The following is a 21,337-nucleotide window of genomic DNA, read 5'->3' on the forward strand; positions in this document are numbered from 1 at the left end:
AGACTTACTGAGCTGAAGTAGAGGGCTCATGAAGGGGAATTGTCTGGCAAGAGCAACATCTTCAATTTACAAATGACCAATCAGAGGCAGGGAACATAGCTTGCCAAATATCTGGGTCTCTCTTAACAGCACACAGGAAATTTGAGGCCTTTCCTGGGAGCTTCAGTAGGTGGCATTCTCTCTACTTTGAGCACTCACAGCCTGTCTTTACAGCACTTCCAAGCTACTTTGGACTATTTCCTTAGACACTTGGACATAGACAAAGGCTCCTGAGGAAACACAGGGTGGATTCCAGGAGGTAGAACTTACCGCTCTGAGACAGCCAAGTTGGGTGGCAGGGAGGTTAGCCCATTGCCTGTAAGGAGCAAGACACGAAGGTGTGGCAGAATTCCCAGATCATAGATGGCCTCTGCAGTCAGGCTATTGAAGGAAAGGTCCAAGAACTGCCGTGCAAAGAAAAAAGATGGGAAACAGAAGCACTACAGGTGACAATGATGTTAACAAGTGAGGTGGGAGCTACTTTCTCACTTTCCAGAGTGCCCCATCATTCACAGGATTAAACCCCCCTGGTTCCCTGGATTAATATTCAAGGTCAACTAGAGTCTGTTCCCAACCTATTTTCCACCCTTAGCTGCCACTGCAGACCTTGTTTATCCTGTGGTGCTAGGCAAGTTAACTCTTCCCCATTTCTTGCCCCATCCCACCTATAGATCTTTGCTTGTGGTTTTCACTCCAACAGGAGTGTCCTTCTTCCATGTATCCAAATCTAAGCCCCAAAAGGATAGCTCAAAAGCTGCCTCCGTATAAAACTTCCCAAATTCCCCAGCCAGATGAAATCTCTCCCTCTCTTGACTTTGAGTACTTCATTGAAACTGCTCTCAGGGTACTTATCAATGTCTGCCAGGTATCTGAGATAGCTGAATGCATGTCTGAGGAATAGGGATACTGGCATATTGGATGTGGCCAATACAGCTGGGATAGATGTCTGATGACATACCATTGCGGGAACAAAGGAAGAAGTGGTCAGGTCTGCCAGGGGGTCCGGACAGGCTTCATAGAGAAGGTAACATTAGAGATGTCCTCACCAAATTGTTAAGGGCATAGAGACATTCAAGGCAGCAAGGAGCACGTATAGAAGCTGCGAGGCAGGAGGCAAACTTGCTTGTTCTGAGAACTGTAAATGGTTTGGGCATATTGAAGCCCATGGCATAAGGAAGGGATTGATAAGACTGTCAGACCATGAAAGGCACTAAGCACTACAGGAGTTTTGAGTTCACCGTTAGCAAATTATAAGGTCTGAAGGCTCACACAATAGAGTGATCCCACTTGGCTGGGACAAAGAGAGAGTATAGGAGGAAAGCCCGGAAAGCTGCCTCAGGTAAGCACAGGTAAAGGTGGGGAGAACAGCCAGCAAGACCTGGGGATTCTATCTACCTCCTTGACATCTCTCATATTTGTTCCCTACAATCCACTCTTTAGACAGTAGTTGGAATAGTTCATGGCCAACTAGGGTCTGAGAGTCAAATCCGGCCTCCTGCTGTTTTGTATGCCCCATGAGTTAAGAATGATTTTTACATTTTGGATGGTTGAAAAGAAAATCAAAAGAACAGTATATTGCATATGCAAATTATGTGAAATTCAGATTTCAGAATCATGGATAAAGTTTTAATGGAACATAGCTGTGCTCATTTGTTTACGCATTACCTGTGGCTGGTTTGCTTCTACAACAGCAGAGATGACTAGTTATGACAGTTATGACTAGTTTGACCATATGTTACAAGAAGCCTACAATATTAACTGTCTGGTACCCATAATGAAAAAGTTTGCAAACCCCTGTTCTAGCTTCTTTGGCTATTTAACGTTGAACCCAAATTTGCTTTTTATGGAATTACAAGCAGCTCAAAGAAATGAACAGCCTTAGAATTACAGGTCACAGAATTTCAGAGCTGACTCAGAATTTACAGAGCAAGACATTTAAGTCCTGGAGAGGGTAGGTTATTTGGCCAAGGAGGCATGCCAAAGTACTGGCAAAACCAAGACCAGAAAAACAAGGTCTCCTGACTGTCAAGGCAGGGCTCCACCTGAACCTTTTTCAGATCTGTAAGCAGAGAATAAAATCATGGCAAAGCTAAGATTTTTCTAAATTGACTCCTGAAGATTTTTACTCTGGGCTTTCCCTCCGGGACAGCCTTTTTGGCCAGCAAGAACAGAAAATTCGTAACCTGGCCACTACATCTGCTGAGTCACATCAAGTTTTATTACACATAAAAATATTCATCAGTGTGAGCTGCAAATCCAGGATATCTGACAGGTTTATGCTTTTTCTTGGGAGCCCTTGCAAATCACAGAGAAATGAAAACAAATGGTCAGGAGATTTCCTGTTTCATTTATATTCTGCATCTTAACTTTGGTCTGCTCTCTTATGTACATAAATTCCCTTGGGGAAGGTTAAGTCTGCTGGATGAATAATCTTCATCGGTTGCTATAAAGTAGGGCCTCCGAAAGTCAATCATGGCCAATCATTAGATCCAAGTTAGTAGTCAGCTATGTAGCCATGTCACCTCCCTGTGGCCCACTGGCACTTGAAATAGGGGTCTGAAATGGTAGAGGTGAAGGAGACAAAGATGTGTGGCACAATTCACAACACAAGTACTCAATGCCTAGCTCAGTGACTTTGAAAAGGTAAAGGAATAAGCAGAAGTTCTGAAGAAGCTCCTGGGCCTGGAGGTCAGGTACATAGCTCCCTATAACTCTAGAGCATCTAGCATCTGGAACTTGTTTCCCACTACCCATTCTGAAAATCTACTATAAAATGTCTTTTAGCATAGCACAAAATTGCTTCTGTTGTTGTAAATTTACTTTCTCTCAATTTTATTGAACTTTTGAGAGCTTCACTTCCTGGACATGTGTGAGGACCACTTCTGTCCCAAATCATGAAAATTCACTTGTATCTTCAATATGACATGAAATCATCTAGACAAAGTTCCATTACATTCAGTAGAGTATGCTTTAAAAATGCAAGGATTTATAATCCATTTTAGGAAGATGGCCATCCCAAGAGGTTAAAACTTTATAAAACATTGGCATATAAAGGCCATCAACTCTGAAAAATTCACTCTTATGGAAGGCCCACTTCCCTGACAAGACCAGGTTAGATGAGGCTTTTGTGAAGAATGGCTGACCCTTGATGTTTGCAAATGAAATCACTTAAGTTACCAACTCTTTGGGGTCAATCTAAAGGCTTGTGGCATGCACACATTTTGATGAGGTTTGAATCTGAAACACCTACTACAAGACCAACACATGGAGAAGTTACATTAAGTAAACTTGGCCAGATGCCCAGCCCGACAGCTGGCTCTACCTCTGTTCTCTACTCTCCATGTGACTCTCACATAGTGACAAAAACATTGTTCCTTTGTGAAAAATGGCCCTCAAGTCTTCATGAAAGGTTAAGAGGCAATTAACTTGAAGAATGAGGACACGCGTGGAAAATGCCTAACTATGGGAAATTTAACTTAGGAGAAACTGAAGAATGCAAACAAAATGTTCTGTATTTTCTAATCTGGGTTTTGGAGAACAGCTGTGAATGTACAAGTGTCAAGAGTATGATGCTGAACCCATAGGAGCCCTATTTTATTTCATACTCCCCTTTGGGCCTATGGTTTATCCTCTATCCCAGCCACAGGGATGGATCCAGCTCACAGGATAGGTCTCTGTCATCGGTCCTTGTCTCTAGTTCAGCTGGTCCAATCTGCTGTGCCTAGCTCTTAACCGCCATGGCTCCTCAACCCCCAATGAATCTAGATTTCTCCTCAAACTCTCCCTCCTATGATACTCTGCTGAAACTTACTTTTCTGCACAGACTCCCTTGGACATGACTATTGGGGCATTTACTTCCCAGGACTATGCAACATGGCCACAGGGATCAACTATTTGCTGCACTGTTACCATCACCACTATCTCCATTACCATCACCACCACTACTCCCACCCCACCATCACCACCTCCACCTGCCCTGGAGGCCAGTAATGAAGCAAGGACTTGGCTACAAAGACCCAGTCAGCCCCTTCCCAATAGCAATAATGATTAGAGAACTCTACACCCATTCATTACAGGGGAACAGATGGGCACCAAACTACCTCCAACTTACTTCCAATAACTTAAAGTCTCCATATTTCACGTAGATTGTTTTGATGCCATTGAATGCAAGCTCCAGTTCCTTTAAGGCTGGAAATGTGTGAAATGCCTCTACATGGGAAGGAGAAAGCTTGTAAAGGACTTAAGCTTGTAAAGGACTTAAGAGAAAGATATTAACAATGACCATTTACTGGGTTCCCAATGGGCTAGGGCAGACACTGTGTAAGACGTACATACATGGCCCCTAAAACTCCTGCAATCCTGAAAAATAGAGATTACTACTTCCATTCTGTGGCTGAGGAAACCAAGGCTCAGCCAGGCTAAGCAATTTGCCAGAAATGGAATTGATGGTAAGTGGGAGAGCCAAGAATTGAATCTAAGTCTGCTCAACCACAAAGCCCATTTTGAAAAATTATCTTTACTATTCCTGATTACAAAGGTTAAACATGACTACCAAAAAGAGTCGAATGTCACAAAAAATATAAGTTCCCTTTAATCCCAACACCCAGAGGTAACTATTAAAAGTTTCATGTATACTACTCAACTTTTTCTCATGTATATACTGACATACATACACACACTTTTTACAAAAATGGAATCCTACTATACACATTGTACTGACTTGCTTTTTTCCCTTAACACTATGACCTAAAGATTGTTCCATGTCAAAACATACAGATTTGCCTAATGTCTTAATTATGTTATCTAGTATAGATGTACCATAGTTTACTTATTCATTTCCCTACTGACAGCCTTTAGGCTATATAGATAACAGGTAAGAAAACTTATCTCCCTCTGCATGAGAATTGGATTGTTGGTTTTCTAGCCCTATTTCCCTAGTAACCTGAAACAAATGGTATGGTAACTGTGTTACTAGGCAAAATTATTTAGTGGTAAAAATGACCCCAGTTTGGCAAACTGCATTTGGGATAAATGAATTACAAACACCTGGAAGGGGCACAACTTTGGGCTTCCCTGTGTTGGGTGACTCCTCTAATCAAACATGTCCTTTGCAGGAACTCTAGGATCTATGCCCATGAAGTGTAATAACAACAACTGGCTCTTGTAGAGAATGAGGTTTCTAAGCCAGGTGGCTCTTGCATCCACCCAATGACAGCCTCATTGTCTTGCACCTGAATTGACAGGGGACAGAGGCACAGAGAATGGCTCGTGGATGGCTTTGAGAAACTCACTGAAGAGAAACTACTGCTGCTGTTCCACTGGCATACTGTGTGGAATTACTTAGAGCCATCTAAGTGAACCTGGTGTTAAGTGTGGCCCAAGGTAGTCTTGTCAGTTGGAATGCTCAGTAGTGCCTAATACAAAGACTGCTTTTTGGTTGTTTCAGGATGTTTTCATTGAACAGCCTTGTAGCATGTTTCTATAGAATAAATTTCTGGAAGTAAACTATTAAAGACAAAGACTATTTTAAATTCTAAAAAACACTACCAAATTATATCCAAGATGTTGTACCAATTTACTATACTTCTGCCAGTAGAATGCAAGAGTATCCACTGCCCTACCAATGCTGGCTGTCATCAGTCCTTTTAATTTTGGCCAATATTTGAGGCAGAAAATAGTATCTTGATGTGTTGTAATTATTAAAGAGGTTAAACAACTTTCATATACCTCTTGGCCTTGTATTTCAAACCCAAGCTCCTGACAGACCACAATGACTCCCAAAGGGCGGGGACCTCATTATATGCTTCTTTAAAAACACCCATCAAATTCAATGCAAAAAAACCAGAACTCATCCTATTTCCCCCCAATCTGCCTCTCCGCTAGCATGCTCTCAGTAAAAAGTCCCTTGATCCTTCTCTCTCCCTACATCCCCATCAGTTGTCAAGTCCTGTGATTTCTACCCTCTCCCTCTCCCTCTCCCTCCTCCTCCCCTTCTCCCTCCCTCTCCCTAGATTTCCTGTACCACTCTTGCCACAGACCTGGCTCAGGTTTCATCTCCCCTCCCTGGACAACTGAAACATTTCCCAAGTTTCCTGGTCTCCATTTTCCTCTCTTATGATCCGCCCTCCTCACAGCTGTCACTGAGCTTTTCTACTTAAAAGTCTTCCAAGGCCCTCCTTTGCCTGGAGAACGAAGTCCAAGTCACACAAAGACCTTGATAATCTAGTCCCTGCCAACATCTCTAGTTTCAATTTTCCCCCATATGCTTCCCTTGCAAATATACAAAGCCTCTCAGTCTCCCTGATCAGACCATTCCACATCTGCTCCAGCCTGGAATGCCTCCTTACCTTCCAATTCCTGAGTCAGTCCTATTTATTTATTGTTCTCAGCTTAGTTGTTCCTCTTCTCAGAAGTCCCTGCTGATATTGTGGCCTGAGCTGAAGTGCCACTTACATGCTGGCATAGCATTTCCCGATTCCCTTGACACTGTTCCCATTGCATCCTGCTCTGTGTCTGAGTCCATCTCTCCCACCAAACCACAAGTTCACCAGAGCAGGAACAGATGTACCCATTTCTAAACGCCAAGCATTCACATGGTCCTAGCACCCAGCAGGGGTCGCTGTGGATTTGCTGACTAAGAAGGCTTTAAGCTCCTAAAGGAGCACTTACAGGCTTAAATACACCCATCTCATCTGAGTTTGCACAGGAAGGAAGAAAAAATGGGAATTATCCCCGTTTACAAACAGAGAAATAGCAGCTCACATAGAAATGTTCTAAGTAGGTAGTGTCAGCGCTGGGTTGAAATTGGGGTCTGTGTATACTCTCCAGCACCCAGCCTAGCACGCCAAAAAAGAGATGCATGGCCAATCATGGACAGACAGGCAGGCAAATCCTAACACATGTGAATGGCTGTGCTGGCCAAGAGGCAGAAGACAGTTTTCAAAAAAACAAAAGCTTACCTAGAGGCAGCAAGTTTTCTGAGGCATTGATATAAACCACAGAATGAAAATGCTTGAAGTCCTTTTCCTTAGCCTGTAGAAACGCATTTCAGAAAAAAAAAAACACAAGATTAGTTCCCTGCCCGGAAGCCTGTTGAGCTCCAGAGTCACTGCCAAAAGGAACAAAGACTCAAAGGGATAAGAGACATCCCTGGCACAAGAGCGGCTACTTGTTAAAGGCTATCAGGGCTTTTCTACTTCTTTTCTTCTACTGTGAAATATGTCAAACATACAAAAAAGTATAGTGAGCGATACTCTGAAGACCTGTGTAACTACTATCAAGTTTTAATAAATCAGAATATTTCAGTCTTTGCTACAAATAACTCTCTTCATAGAAATAACACATTACAGAGGGTGATCTACCACCATGATCATCCTTCCTCCACATATCCCTCCCTAACTCTGTAACAGCTATTCTAAATTGGTGATGATCATTCTGGACCTGTTTTGCACTTGTATTACATACATATAAATGTTATCTATCAACCATATATAGTGCTATTTACCTGTTTTAAAACTTTACATTAGTTGCAATCATACTATAGATATCATTCTGCAGCCAGCCTTTCACTCAACACTGTTTTTGAGATTTACCTGTGTTGATTCCTGTAGCTCTTTTGGAATTTACTTATGTTGATAGCTGTAGCTCTAGTTCATCAATTTTAATCCCTATATATAGTATTCTATTTTAAAAAATAAATTATAAGTTATTCATTCCCATTTAGTCTGTTTCCAACTTTTCAATATTACAAACAATGATGTAATGCAATTATTACACAAGCCTTCCCATCATAACAGTTTCTCTAATGAATAATACTCCTATCAACTTGTAGGGAATGCACATATTCAGCTTTATTAGATGGTTCCACATTGCTCTCTCCAAAGAAGTTAAACTAATTTGCAGTCCTACCTACAGTGTATGAAAAGCCCTATTTTGTTAAATCCTTGCAAATGGAGTAATAAAACTTTGTGGATTTTTGCCCATCTGATTGTAAAATGGCACTATATTTACACTTTCCTGATTACTTATGAGGGTGAATGTCTTTTCCTACACTTACTGGCCTTTCAAGTTTCTGTTCTGTATATTAACATATTTATATCGTTGCCCATTTTTCTACAGGGAAGTCTACTTTTTTTTCCTTTTTTTTTTTTTGAGTTGGAGTCTCACTCTGTTGCCTAGGCTGGAGCACAGTGGCATGCTCACGGTCACCCCAGTATCAACCTGCTGGGCTCTGGCGATCCTTCTGCCTCAGCCTTCCAAGTAGCTGGAACTATAGGAGCATGCTACCACACATGGCTAATTTAAAAAAAAAATTTATTGTAGAGACAAGGTCTCATCATGTTCTCCAACTCGTGGGCTCAGGCAATCCTCTCACCTCGGCCTCCCAAAGTGATGGGATTACAGGCTTGAGCCACTGAGCCTGGCCTTTACTATTGTTTTGTGGGAGCTCATTATATATTCTGGGCCCTAATCCTTTTTGGTTATATTAATTGCTAATATTGTCTCCCAGTCTACAGCTTATCGTTTACCTCTGTTTATGGTACCTTTTGTTAAATATATATTTTTAATTTTAATTAAATTTAATAACCATTTCCCTTATGGATTAACCATAAAGCTAGCAAGTACTCACCCAACCCCTGGATCTCAGCTAAGCTATCACCCTCTCCAGAGTGTGTTTCCTTAGTGTAAGGCTAAGTTAGGGGCTGTCCTCTGAGCTAATATTCAGCACTCTTGTGCTTCCCTCACTGACTGCATTAGCTAGTCCTGTCTATCTCTATATTCATCTAAGCCTGGACTCCTCCCTCCCCACTGGACTATATGCTCCAGAGGGCAAGCAGTGTATGAGCCACCTCTATGCCCTCCAGTAAACAGCACAGAGTCACACTAGGTCCCAGTAATGCTCAGTGGGTAGGTGAGTGAATAAACGAAGGAAGAACAGAAAGTACCCCGTGGGGGGACTGAGCTTAGACCAGTCATGCTGCAGCCCTCAAAAGTTGTATTGATAGAGACTTCTGAAATCCTCTACTACTTTGCCTCAGCACTGCATGTGAACTCTATAATACAATCTCTGGGAATCCACATGTTGGCCTGGAATGGAGGACCAAGATGCCATTCTATGGCTAAACTGTCCCTAAGTAACTCAGTTCTGAAAATACGAGTGCTAAATGGAGTGAAACAGAATCCTGTTAAGAGAGCAGTCTGCTCTACCAGTCATTTGGCCATCCTGTGGCTCACAGCCCTACTCTTGGGACTGGTTATACAAGCAATCTCTCTTGATTTGCTATGGAAGCCTACAAATCAAAGATATATGCCATAATATCCTGTATATACACTGGCTGATGGTGTCTCACAAATTTGGCTCAAGCTGCCTATAAGCCGAAGTACAGAAAGAAACATGATTCATTACATGAGACACAGCACCCATAAGTTAGGAACAAACCAGCTTCTTGGGAGAACCATTATTATTCCTGGCACTGAAACCTGAGAGAAATTTCTCTTATAGGCTCTTGTGATAGAAACTCTGTGTTCAAACAATGAATTATGCCCCAACAAAACTATATGGCAAGTGTGAAACCAGTTTCATGAGGCAATTTTCTTTACTTCACCTCCAATGGGACAAGGGCAATACCAAATTTATAGCAAAAGTCTGCGTCTGAATATTGTTTCTACCCAATGAATCTTTGCCTGACCCTCCCTTTCCTCTTTCCACAAAACCAGATTTCCAGTCCTCAGGGACTGTAGAGGTGCAATAGACAAACCAGAACAGGTGCCACCTTGGGTCTGGCTCACCCAAATCAATCTTTGCTGGCTGGCCTCACCTGGGAGAACTTCAGGCCACTGACATTAATGCTGCACAGGTCCGATGGCTTTCTCACACAGTGGTGCTTCAGCTAGGGCAGAACAGAGAGTCAGCTCTTACGACCCCACAACTTTTAGTTTCTCTATTTCTGATCAGCTTTTTCTTATTGGGCAATCTCATACATTTGTCATAATTTGCTTCTTGTTCATTCATTCACTGTTCATCCATTCATTCTCCAAATATTTACTAAGCATTACTTTGTAAATATTTACTAAGCATTACTTTGGGTCATATATTGTGCTAGATACATTAACAAACAAACAAACAAAACTAGGATTAGCTAACTAAACTCCTTGACATAAGATTATCTCCCTTTATCAATGAGGAAAGCAAGAGTAAGAGAGGTAATATGCCTTGCCTAAGGTCTGACAGCTAATAAGTGAGATCTTACAAACCCAAATCTAAAAACACTAAACTCTATGCTCTTTTGACTATGTCACCCCATATAATTAAAAAGTTAGAAGCAAATCTCGGCTTTGGAGCTTCTATGTATACTTAATCAACCCTCATTCCTTTTTTCTGTTTATCATTTATGGTACCTATTATGTTTAGGCACTGAACTAGGCATTGGGAAGACAATGAAGAAAAAGCAGAGGTATTCCACACTTTCATGGAACATACAGTCTCATAGGAAGCCAAGTAGAAGCAAGTATTTAGAAATGTAACAGGTATTTTAAAAGAGAAATTCGCGGTGCTATGGGAGATAATAACAGTAGGTTCTAATCTCAGTCTCAAAATGAGAAAATATTTATTTGAGCAAGTAATATTTCAGCTGAGACCTAAGAGCTGAATAGGAGATGGTCTCATGAAAGTGGGTAGTAGGAATTGTGAAGGCAGGAAAAAAGCAAGGTGCTTTTGAGAGGATGAAATACAAGCTGAGGCTAGAAAGGCAATCATTAGATCATGTGAGTCCACGTTGGCTCTTTAAAGGAGGGTGAGTTTTATCCTACAACCAATAGAAAGCTGTCAAAGATTTTCTGGCATGGGGCTGGTAGTAATTTTATAAAATTGCTATGTCTGATACACATAGATATATCAGAGTACTTCATGTAAATGAGAAGATAGGAGAGGAAGAAGAGAGACCAACGTATCAGACATTATTACTCTCTCCATAAACACTTCTCAATTCCTTCCTTGTTAAAGAACACCAATGTTATTCACGTTTCTCGGAGTGTACATGTGCATAAGCCCCAGCTCCAAGCAATAAGTCTTGACCTCTCTAAACCAATCATTCCCTAACCAATGACTGGACAATGAAACACTGTTGCAGGTGGGAGGCTGGTCTTGGAAAGTTTTTTCTTACTTCTAAAAATAGATGTTAAGACAGCAACAATCCCTTCCCTACCTCTGGATGTTATCCTCTGTATATAATGACCAGAATTGCTACAGGCATCTCAGAATTGTGAAGGCAATCAGCCCAAGAGAACAAATCAATATGCTGAGGATGGCAGAGCAGAAAGACAGAAGGAAGCTGGGTCTTGTAAGGTGCCATTAAACTAGTAAATACCTGTGGCTTCTTTTTTTATGTGAAATAAAAGCATCCTAATTGGTTCAAACTAGTTAGAGAGTTTCTAAATTAGTCCAATAAGAGATGATAGTGGCCCAGATGAGGGTGGTAGCAGTAGAGATAAGAAGACAGATTTGACAACGATTTAATAAAAGTGCCGGGGCTTGATGAAAGTGGGAGTGGGGATAGTGAAAAAGGCAAATATCAAGGATAACCCCAGGGTTAGGCTTGGTGACTGGGTAGCTAGTGGTACCAACACAGAAACAGTAAACACTGGAAAAGAGATATGTTTCAGGACTTGGAGTAGGGGGGTTGGTACAGTAGTTCAATACGAGGTGCCAGTGAAACATTCAAGTGGAACTCTCCAATAGGCAGAATAGATAGTCCATACTCTGAAAAACATCCCTGTTGTTTCTGCCCATAGTGGCAACATGAGGAACAACCATACTGATTAAATGTGGGAAAATATATGTATTTGGAACCAAAGGAGAAAAAACAGGCCACTATGGAAAGTGTTTCTGCCCTTTCTCAGAACTATTGTTTCAGACCATTTCATTTCCAGTGAGAAGAGCCAATAATGAAACTAATTCCACAGGACTGCCAAAAGCTTGTATCACCCATTGAGGTGAGATGAAACCAACAGAGTTCTCGTTCAATGTCTGATCTACGCAGACATCCATCTCTTGGGAACTATAAGCAGAATCTGGGAGCAAAATAGGCCGCCAGAGAGTTCTTCTTGGGGGAGCTATGAGAAGCAGACTGCACATTAATATTGATTTATAAAACGTGTCCTTCTTTGCAAAGCCACTGAGGCATTACACAGAGCAGATGTGAAATCCCTGGCAGGTCTCCAACTCAGCCACTCCAGTTCTCTTTGTAGTGCCTGCCCCAGGCACTAGTTAATAGCTGGTCAGCTCTCCTGGCTTTCAGCCAGACACTAAAGCTGAAGGACAAAGGCTGTTGGAGAACAGGACCTCCTCAACCCCACCTGATACTGAAGAGATTGTCCCAGAGCAGAACAGAGCAGGAATCTCTCTCTCCACCCTGCTAGGTGCTGGAATAGGATTTTCAACGGGCTGCGCACCCTGACCTGCTTCCTTGTCTCTCCAACTCAGTTAAGAGTTTTTACCTCATAATGTAAAGGTATAGGCTTTGGAGTCAGTAGACAAGAGTCCTAATCCTGGCCCAGTCATTTACTAGCTGTGGGGCCTCAGTCAAGGCAAACTACCTCTCAAGGGCCTCAGTTTTCCCATCTGCCCAAGGGCAACAATATAAGGATGACAGTACCTATTTCACAAGGTGAATGTGAAGAAAGCTCTACATGTAAAGAAACTGTTGGGTCCCTTCATTATCCTGGCTACACTCAATTTGCCAACACCACTCTAATTGGAGTCAGTTGGGATAGTTGTACCAGAGTAGGACAAGTCCTTTCCCACCCCGCCCCAGCCAACTCTGCCAGCCACTCCAGGATGCATTTACTCTCACCAGGAAAGCACAGTCCAGGATGTGTCCAGGAATGTCCGCTTGGTTTTCCTGCCGAGACCCTTTCTTCCTCCTGACTTCAAAAGAAACTTTCTTCTGGCTTTCCTGACCTTCAGCTGGTGCCTCAACCATACTCTTGAGCTTCTTCTTGAGGCTACCCTTCCGAGCTACTAACCAGTGTCCTCGGCCTGTTGGGAAGATCCAAACAGTGAAAAGGGGAAAACTCCTCCAAAGCTACAACTAGTGCAATTACAGAATATTTATCTATAATACTAAAATGAAAAATAGTTCCTGATTACTTAATATGCACTAGATACTTCACTGCTGCTCGGGGGTGGGGAAGGAAGGAATGTCTACATATTGATCTCATTTAATTGACCCTAAAACCCAGTGAAAAACATGTTATAGTCCCCATATTACAGATTAAAAGGCTTAGACTAAGGAGGAGTGACTTGTCCAATTCCTTCCTTCTCATTTTTATCTCCAAACTCTCTTGTTCCTTCAAAACCTAAGATCAAGTATTTCCTGTTCTTTGATGTCTTCCCTTTTCCACCTCAGTACAGCTCATCACTCTTTCCTGTGCCAGCTAGTTACTCCCCTATTGGTCATCTCTTGGGTAAAGCCCAGTGTATGATCTCAACTCAATGGGGTCCATCTTCCCAGACCTCAATCATTGTAGAGAAAAAGTTGTTAGGAACTCAGAATAAAAAAATGATAGGACAGTTGACATTAAAAAAAAAAAAAAACAATGACAACCAGTAATACATGTTTGCTGTAGAAAGAATTTAAAAGTGTGTGTAAGCAAAATAAAATATGAGGTTTGCTGGGTATGGTGCCTCATGCCTATAATCCTAGCACTTTGAGAGGCCAATGCAAGAAAACAGCTTTAGCCCAGGAGTTTGAGAACATCCTGGGTAAGAAGGCAAGATCCTGTCTCTACAATAAATCAAAAAATTAGCTGGGCATGGTGGCGCAGGCCTGTGGTTCCAGCTACTTGGAAGACTGAGGCAGAAGGATTGTCTGAGCCCAGCAGGTCGAGGTTGGCGTGGCCTGAGTGACAGAGTGAGACTCCAACTCAAAAAAAAAAAAAAAGAATATATATAAGGTTTATTAGTAAGCCCACCTAACAATAATCATGATAACATTCTGGAATCTGTTTTCTCCTGCATCAGCAGTGTATTTACTGCATGTTCTTCACTGCAATCTGCAATTATTTTATTTGTTTACTTATTTATTGTCTGTCCCCTGCCAAGAGTGGAAGCTCCATAAGAATAGGGTCTTTGGTTCATCCATCTCAGTATTCCCAAGGCTTGCACAGAGTTACTACATTGTGACTGTTGCTGAACGAATGACTGAATGAACCCTGAGCCATACTCCCTGCCCATTCAGACTTACCCTGAGCATTCAGACTTACCCTGAGCATCTACTTTGTGCTGGGAACTGATACAAGGGAAATGAAAAAGACATAGCCCCAGCCCAAATAAGACATAATAATAAGATATATCATATATAATAATATATCAAAATTTAATATGTAATAATATAAGGGGGCTGTTGCAACTAGCTTGGTGCCTCTAACCACTGGCTCTCTTCTGGCACAGGCCACTATCGCTGCCTTGGCTTACCTGACCATGGCTGCTAAATCTGCATCTTGGATGCAATTCCTGCCCTGTGTCTCAAGTGAGTCATTTCCTATTCCCACTCTGGGTTGGAATTCCAGGCACCCCATTTCCCAAAGCTGTTCCCAACTAAGGCATGAACTTTCTTTCTCCTTTATCCTAACCTCATATTCCTGACTCCTGAAGATCCCAGTCCTTCCCAAAATGGCCAGAAAGGAAGGCCTAGAATGTGTTAGGAGATCAACAAGAGGAAAAAGAGATGAGGCTGGAGAGATCGGCAGAGTCAGATCATAAAAGGTCCTGAGGACCAGAAGAAGGAGCTTGGGTTTTAATGGAGTAGGTTTTAAGCAGGAAGAGGATCCGTGGGGAGGTTTTTTTGCCCTTATAATTTTTCATTTTGAGATAATTTTAGACCTTTAGAAAACTCCAAAGATAGTACACAGAGTTCCCATATGGCCTTTACTCAGCATCCCTAATATTAACATCTTAAATAGTCACAACATGATTACTGAAACCAAGAAAGTAACACTGGTATATTAGCTACTATTTTATAGCCCTTCTTTGAATTATGCCAGTTTCCTCACTAATGTCCTCTTCTGTTCCAGGATCCAATCTAGAATCTCACAAGTCATTCAGCTGTCATGTCTCCTCTAATCAGTGACCATTCCTCAGTCTTTCTTTTTCTTGTGTGATTTTGACAATTTTGAAAAGTAATGGCCAATTATTTTATACAATTGTTCCTCAATTTGAATTTGTGTGATGCTTTCCCATGATTAGACTAAGGCTTTGATCTATACCAAAAAGTTCACAGAAGTGATGCTTTGCCTTTCTCAGCGCATCATATCAGGGGATTCAAGATTGTCAATGTGCTTTTTTACCAGTAATGTTAATTTTGAGTACTTAAAGTGGTGTCTGCCTGGCTTCTCTACTGAGAAGGTACTATCTTTTCCTTTGTAATTAATAAATACAACTTTAGACTATGCAAATACTTCTGTCTCTCATCTTACTTTTACCACTTATTCTAGCATCTGTGATGGTCAATGCATCAACTTTGCTGATCTATAATATGCAGTTATTCAATGAATCACTAATCTAGGTGTTGCTGTGATAATATGCTGTGGATATGACTAATATCTACAGTCAGTTGATATTAAGTGAAAGAGACTATTCTTGATAATGTGGATAGCCCTCTGAAAGACCTTAGGAACAAAAATCTGAGGCTTCGTGGAAGAAGAAATTTTACTTTAACACAACAGCACCAGTCCCTTCCCAACTGTTTCCAACCTGCCCTACAAATTTCAGACTTGCCAGCCCCCACAATCATATAAGCTAATTTCTTGGGGGGGGGAAATCTATCTCTCTACCCACCTACCTGCCTATCTCCTACTAGTACTCTTTCTCTGAAGAACTCTGACACAATATCCATAGATAGTTCTTTACCTGCAAAAATTATAATTATTATGTTTGGATAGTGATTTTTCTATATCCCTCATTCCTTTGATTTATTTTTATTTTTATTTTTTGTAGAGATGAGGTTTCGCTATGTTGCCTGGGCAATCCTCTTGCCTCAGCCTCCCAACGTGCTGGACTTACAGGCATAAGCCACAGAAGGACAGACCTGTCCTTCTACATTTTAAAATTAGAATCCTACCAAAAAAGAGCCGTTCCTTCTCCCCCATTTATTTATATATTCAAATATGTATTTATATCAGTATGGACTCCTGAATATTTATTGGTTCTGTGGTTTACAACCCAACTCTACCTTTATTTATTTCATTGCTCAGATTGTCCCAGTTTTGACCATTGTGAGTTCCTTCAAGCTGGCTCCTGTGTCCTTTCAACATGCATCACTTTTCTGAGCACTTCTTTACTTTCTGGTACCACAAGATATTCCAAGCTCAACAATGTATTTTTACTGCCCCAACCCAACAAACAACTATTTCTTCAAGGAGCTATGCTCTTTTATCTGGATAATGGTATTTAGAAACCAAGATCTAGACAGCAGGAATGCTCTTCACTACTGAGGTATCACTGCTCTCAGTGGACTAGAAAATATATGTATGTATGCTAACACATGCAGAAACATACATCTATATTTCTGCATCTATGTGTGTGTGTGTGTGTGTGTGTGTGTGTGTGTGTGTGTGTATGTATGTAAAAGAGAAAAAGAAAGAGGTTGGGGTGGGGAGGAAGTGAGGGGAGAGAGAGAGAAACCATGAGCTCATCATACTGATAGCTCCATTGGAAGGTTTTAGACAGTAAAATGGCCAGGGAAGGTCTCTATGTGAAAAATGAAATAATTTTAGAGAACTGGGGAAGACAGATAGGGGGAGAAGGCTCTTCTAGTATTCTACCTACAGAGTGACCAACAAGTCACAACATCTGGAGTAAATAAGTTCTACTTCTCCCTTGCCTTACCCTTTCAAAGCAACAAATCCAATCCAGAGAACCCACACTTCTGGACAGTGTTCCATTTATAGAGCTCCTCTCATTATCATGAGGATTCCCTGCTCCATGAGAGTTTTTAACAAGATAAACATTTGAAAAATTACTTTCAGAGTTAAGTTTACGTCATTTTATTAAGGAGTGTAGCAGATTATGATTATTCATCTAGTATGAAACACAGACAGGGGCCAGGTGCAGTGGCTCACACCTGTAATCCCAGCACTTTGGGAGGCAGAGGTGAGAAGACTGCCTAGCCCAGGAGTTCAAGACCACCCTAGGCAACTTGGTGTTATCTCTATAACAAACCAAAAAATTACCAGGGTGTGGTGGCGGCACATGCCTGTAGTCCCAGCTACCTGAAAAGGTGAGGCGGAAAGATCGCCTGAGTCCAGCAGGTCAAGGCTGCGTAAGCATGTTACTGTACTCCAGCCTGGGCAACAGAGTGACGCTCCAATTCAAAAAAAAAAAAGAAAAAGGAACACTGACAGGAAGACAGCTCACAGGAGAGGATGAGCCCTGAGGGCTTAGGGTGGTGGGACATGGCTTACTGAAAGAAGTAGGAGAAGAGCAGGGCTTTGTGGTACGGGAAGAGTTTGGCTAATTAGGATGAGGGCTAGAACATTCAGGGTAACTTTTTTTAAAAAAACATGTGAAAAAGAAGCACTGTGGAATACAACATAAAGGAATAGGTTTGCAGCAGAGGATAAGGTTAGACTCTGAATGACACCAAATGCCAGGTAAGAGTCAGCAATGACGAGTCACTGAATAGAAGGGGTCACTGTGGTTAAATGTGTACTTCAGAAGTCCCACTGAGGCTACTGGGAGAAGATGGGTTGGCAGGAATGAGATTGGGTGGGGCAGGGAAGGGGCTGGAGAGGAAGAAATGAACATGAGAAACAGTCTACAGCAGGAGTTGAATATGAGGGAAAGGTATCACACCGAGAAGTCATCTGACCTTCCTGCGGCATCCGAAGGAGATTTTTGGCTGGAAAGCAGTTGTTCAGGTAAGGCTGCCCATCATCCAGTTTGTAGATTCCTGAGGAAGCCATCTTCCTGAGGGCCAGGCAAGGAAAGGAGGGTGAGAAGGTACAGCAGAGCTCTTTCACCCTAATGCAACATGTAAGCCTACCAGGACCACCACACCCTGCACACACCCTGCTGGAGTCCCCAGAGGCTACTACTCTGCTTCAGAAATAGGTTGGCTGTTTATATCAAGAGGGAGACAAGGCCCTGGGTCTTTCAGTTCAAATCAATCCTAACTCAATGGAATCCTAGAAAGCATATTACCCTTGGGCTCAGACAGATCTGGTTTGAATCCTATCTCTGTCTTTTCTCACTCTAGGAGTGAGCAAATTACTCTACTTCTCTGAGCCTCAGTTTCCTCACCTGCAAGAAGGGAGTAATAATACTTACCTTAAAAGACAGATGAGAACATCAAATGAGAAAGGCAGTGCCTGACACAGATTAAGTGTACACTAGAAGTTTCATTGTTTTAACAGAGAAGAGGGAGCTCACATTTTAGGGAAGATGGTGTACAAATAATGAGATTTGAACTGGATAAACAGTACCTGAAAGATGATTTTAGTTTGCTGAGAGAAGGATAGGCATTCTTTTTTTTTTTCTGGTAATAGCTATTACAGCTTTTTTTCCTTTTTATTTTTTAATAAATTAATTAATTTATTATAAAGATGTGGGGTACAATTCAGGGTTAGATATATAAACATTAATCATGCAGCTACCGTTGTTGATGAGGTATGCCCCTCCCTCCCCTAGCACTTTCTCTCAACTGCCAATCCCACTCCCCCTCCCCTGATGGTTTTCCACTTTTGCCAATCGCTTTCTTATAGCATTATAATTGTTCAAGGTCACCTTATGAGTGAGAACATGTGGAACTCAGTTCTTTGTTTCTGTGATAAATCACTGAGTATGATCAACCCCAAATCCATCCAAGTTGCTACAAAGTCCATATATTTGTCCTTCTTTATGGCTGCATGATATTCCATTGTGTATATGTACCACATTTTTTAGGATAAGCATTCTAAACAGCAAGGGCCATGGGACTGAGGGCACGATTGTGCACTGTAAAGAAACAACCTGACCCAGGAAGGGGAAGGAAGTATGTTTGGGAGTCTTAGACAATAAGGCTGGACAGGAAAGACGGTACCTGCTCCTGAAGGGCCTTTGGCATTAGGCTAGGAGCTCAGGTTTCACCTTGTAGGTGATTTAGAGCCATGGATGATTTCTGAGCTGGACAAAGCCATGATCCAAGCTGTGCTTTAGAAAGAGAGTTCTGAGGAAAGAGGGAAGATAGCGGCCGAGCCAGTCAGACTATGCGAGTTCCCGTGTGAGTGCGTGAGTGTATGAAGAATTTTGTGTATGTGCTGGTGAGCGAGTGGGTGTGTGAATGGCTGAGTGAGGGGTAGGGAGCCAGCGGCCAGGGCTCTCCTGGTGCAGTGGTTGGTGCCACAGCATCTGGGCTTGGATCCTAGCGATTCCCAGGACACAGAAGCCGAGCACCGTTTTCTCTTTTGTTTCTTTCTTTCTTTTTTTTTAATCAACAAACCCTCCCTGGCAAGAAAACGCTGGGAGAAACTGTCTAAGCGGGGCTCGTGAGCAGGTGGCCAGGCCCCTTGTGCAACAGCAGGTACTGCAGCTTCTCTACTTCATTCCTGGTTCTTCCTGGGTGGCAGAGGGGAACAGCATTGTTTTTTCAAAATGGACAGAAGTTTTCCTTTGGAAAAGCAGCGCAGGGGAGACACTATTGCCCCAGGCACTCCCACACCATTGAAGCAGGAGAGAGACTGCTCTGGGCTTTGCCTCATCACTTCAGCACCTTGCAGGGCCCTGGAAGGGGCTGTAGATGGAGCCCAGAGGCAAGTTCCCATGGAAGAGGACAGGAGAGGCACCCCACCACTGTACTGAAGGTGGGGCAGGAAAGTGCTTCGACTTGCTCATCATCACGGACCAACTGATCTGATCTCTGTGACTGGTGGATCAACTACTCAGGGCTTCAGCGTGGTCCTATGGGAATATCCTGAGAACACAAACTTCAGAGTTACCTGATGAATGCTGAGTTCCAGGTGCCCCACCCCCTACCCTGACCCAGCTGTGGGACAAAAAGTGTGGCCAGAAAAAAAGGAAGAACTCCAAAGAGATCAGTGGTGAGTCGGGGTTGACCCAAATCCTTTCCTTCACAGCAATCCTCTGAACGTCAGACCCATAGAGCTGGGCCTTGCATGAATAAGAGGGACAATCCCAGGCGGAGCCTGGACTTCAGTCGCAATAGGAGAGCTCCGTTCCAGGATAGGCCTGGCTGTGGCACCCCAATGACAGTACATACCTGGGGAAGAGACAGTCCCGTACCTCCCCATCAGAGATCTCCCTGACCATACGAGAGTGGGAGGGGAGGCCTGCAGCCCCACCCACTCTGTCCCTCCTCCTTCTCTGCTTCATTCCCTGAGGAGAGTGAAAGAGGTGGCTCTGCAGGAGAGACCTGCTTAGAGGAACAATAACAGAGCCTGCCACAAGAGGGCAGGTTTTTTCTTTGTTTGTTTGTTTTTGTTTTTTAAATTTTCAACTATTTTTTAACTAAAAAAAATTTTTTTTGACTGTTTGCTAGTTATTTCATCTATTTAAAAAATATTTTTCCTTTGTGCATGAATGTGTATATGAGGGTTTGATCTGCACCCCACCCCCAAAAAAATTTTTTTTCTTTTTCTTTTCTTTTTCTGTTTCTTTCTTCTATTGTTGTTTTCTTCTGTTTTTGTGAGTATGTGAATGATTGAGTGTTCACCTTTGGATTTTGTTGTGGTTGATGGTTTTAGTGCTTTTGTTCTTCTAGGTCATTTTTATATTCATTTTTTATAGTTTAAGGGGAATGTCAATAGATGTGTGAGATTTCAACTGAATCCCCCTTTTTTCCTTCAGTCTTTCTGCTTTTCTTATTTATTCACTTTGTGCTAGGCATGTGTGTATGTGTTTAGTTTTCTTGGGGGTCTTTTTGTTGCTGATTGTTTTGTTTTGCTTTGTTGTTATTCCAGTTTGTTTTGGAGTGTGTATGTATGTATTCAATTGCTTTTGCATTGGTTTCTGCTTTGCAACATCATATAAAGTGGTAGTGGGGTGTGGGTCTCAGGGAACACATACCACAATTAGTGAAAATTTTAATTTGCAAGTAGTATCTGATTCCTAGCATCCTATCCCCTACTTTATTCGAATTTTGAAACTACAAGAAACAGCAAAGCTTCCCATTCACCATCCTATTTTGTAATAGAACAAATCCTGAGCCCAGATCAGGGAAGAACAGAGGTCTGAGCAAACATCAGAAGGGAAAGCCTCTCCCACTGACACTGAATAACAGAATTAAAGAGAAAAACAAGAGATCTG

The 21,337-nt window shown here is 42.1% G+C and overlaps 1 protein-coding gene across 1 annotated transcript in view; it reads right to left on the bottom strand.

Annotated features, from left to right (window-relative positions):
• The window catches only part of LOC103263860 (X-ray radiation resistance-associated protein 1-like), a 70,137-nt gene that overhangs the window by 36,881 nt on the left and 11,919 nt on the right, over window positions 1–21,337 (bottom strand). The window contains exons 2-7 of the mRNA XM_008061516.1: window positions 17,907–18,004; window positions 12,891–13,075; window positions 9,858–9,929; window positions 6,999–7,071; window positions 4,151–4,248; window positions 310–443 (exon numbers count right to left, since the gene is read on the bottom strand). Of these exons, the coding sequence (XP_008059707.1) occupies window positions 310–443; window positions 4,151–4,248; window positions 6,999–7,071; window positions 9,858–9,929; window positions 12,891–13,075; window positions 17,907–18,000 (656 nt within the window). The 5' untranslated portion in view covers window positions 18,001–18,004. The remainder of the gene's footprint in view (window positions 1–309; window positions 444–4,150; window positions 4,249–6,998; window positions 7,072–9,857; window positions 9,930–12,890; window positions 13,076–17,906; window positions 18,005–21,337) is intronic.

This window comes from Carlito syrichta, unplaced genomic scaffold, assembly GCF_000164805.1.
Source record: "Carlito syrichta isolate Samal-C Ts95f unplaced genomic scaffold, Tarsius_syrichta-2.0.1 Scaffold305304, whole genome shotgun sequence".
Lineage (NCBI taxonomy): Eukaryota > Metazoa > Chordata > Mammalia > Primates > Tarsiidae > Carlito > Carlito syrichta.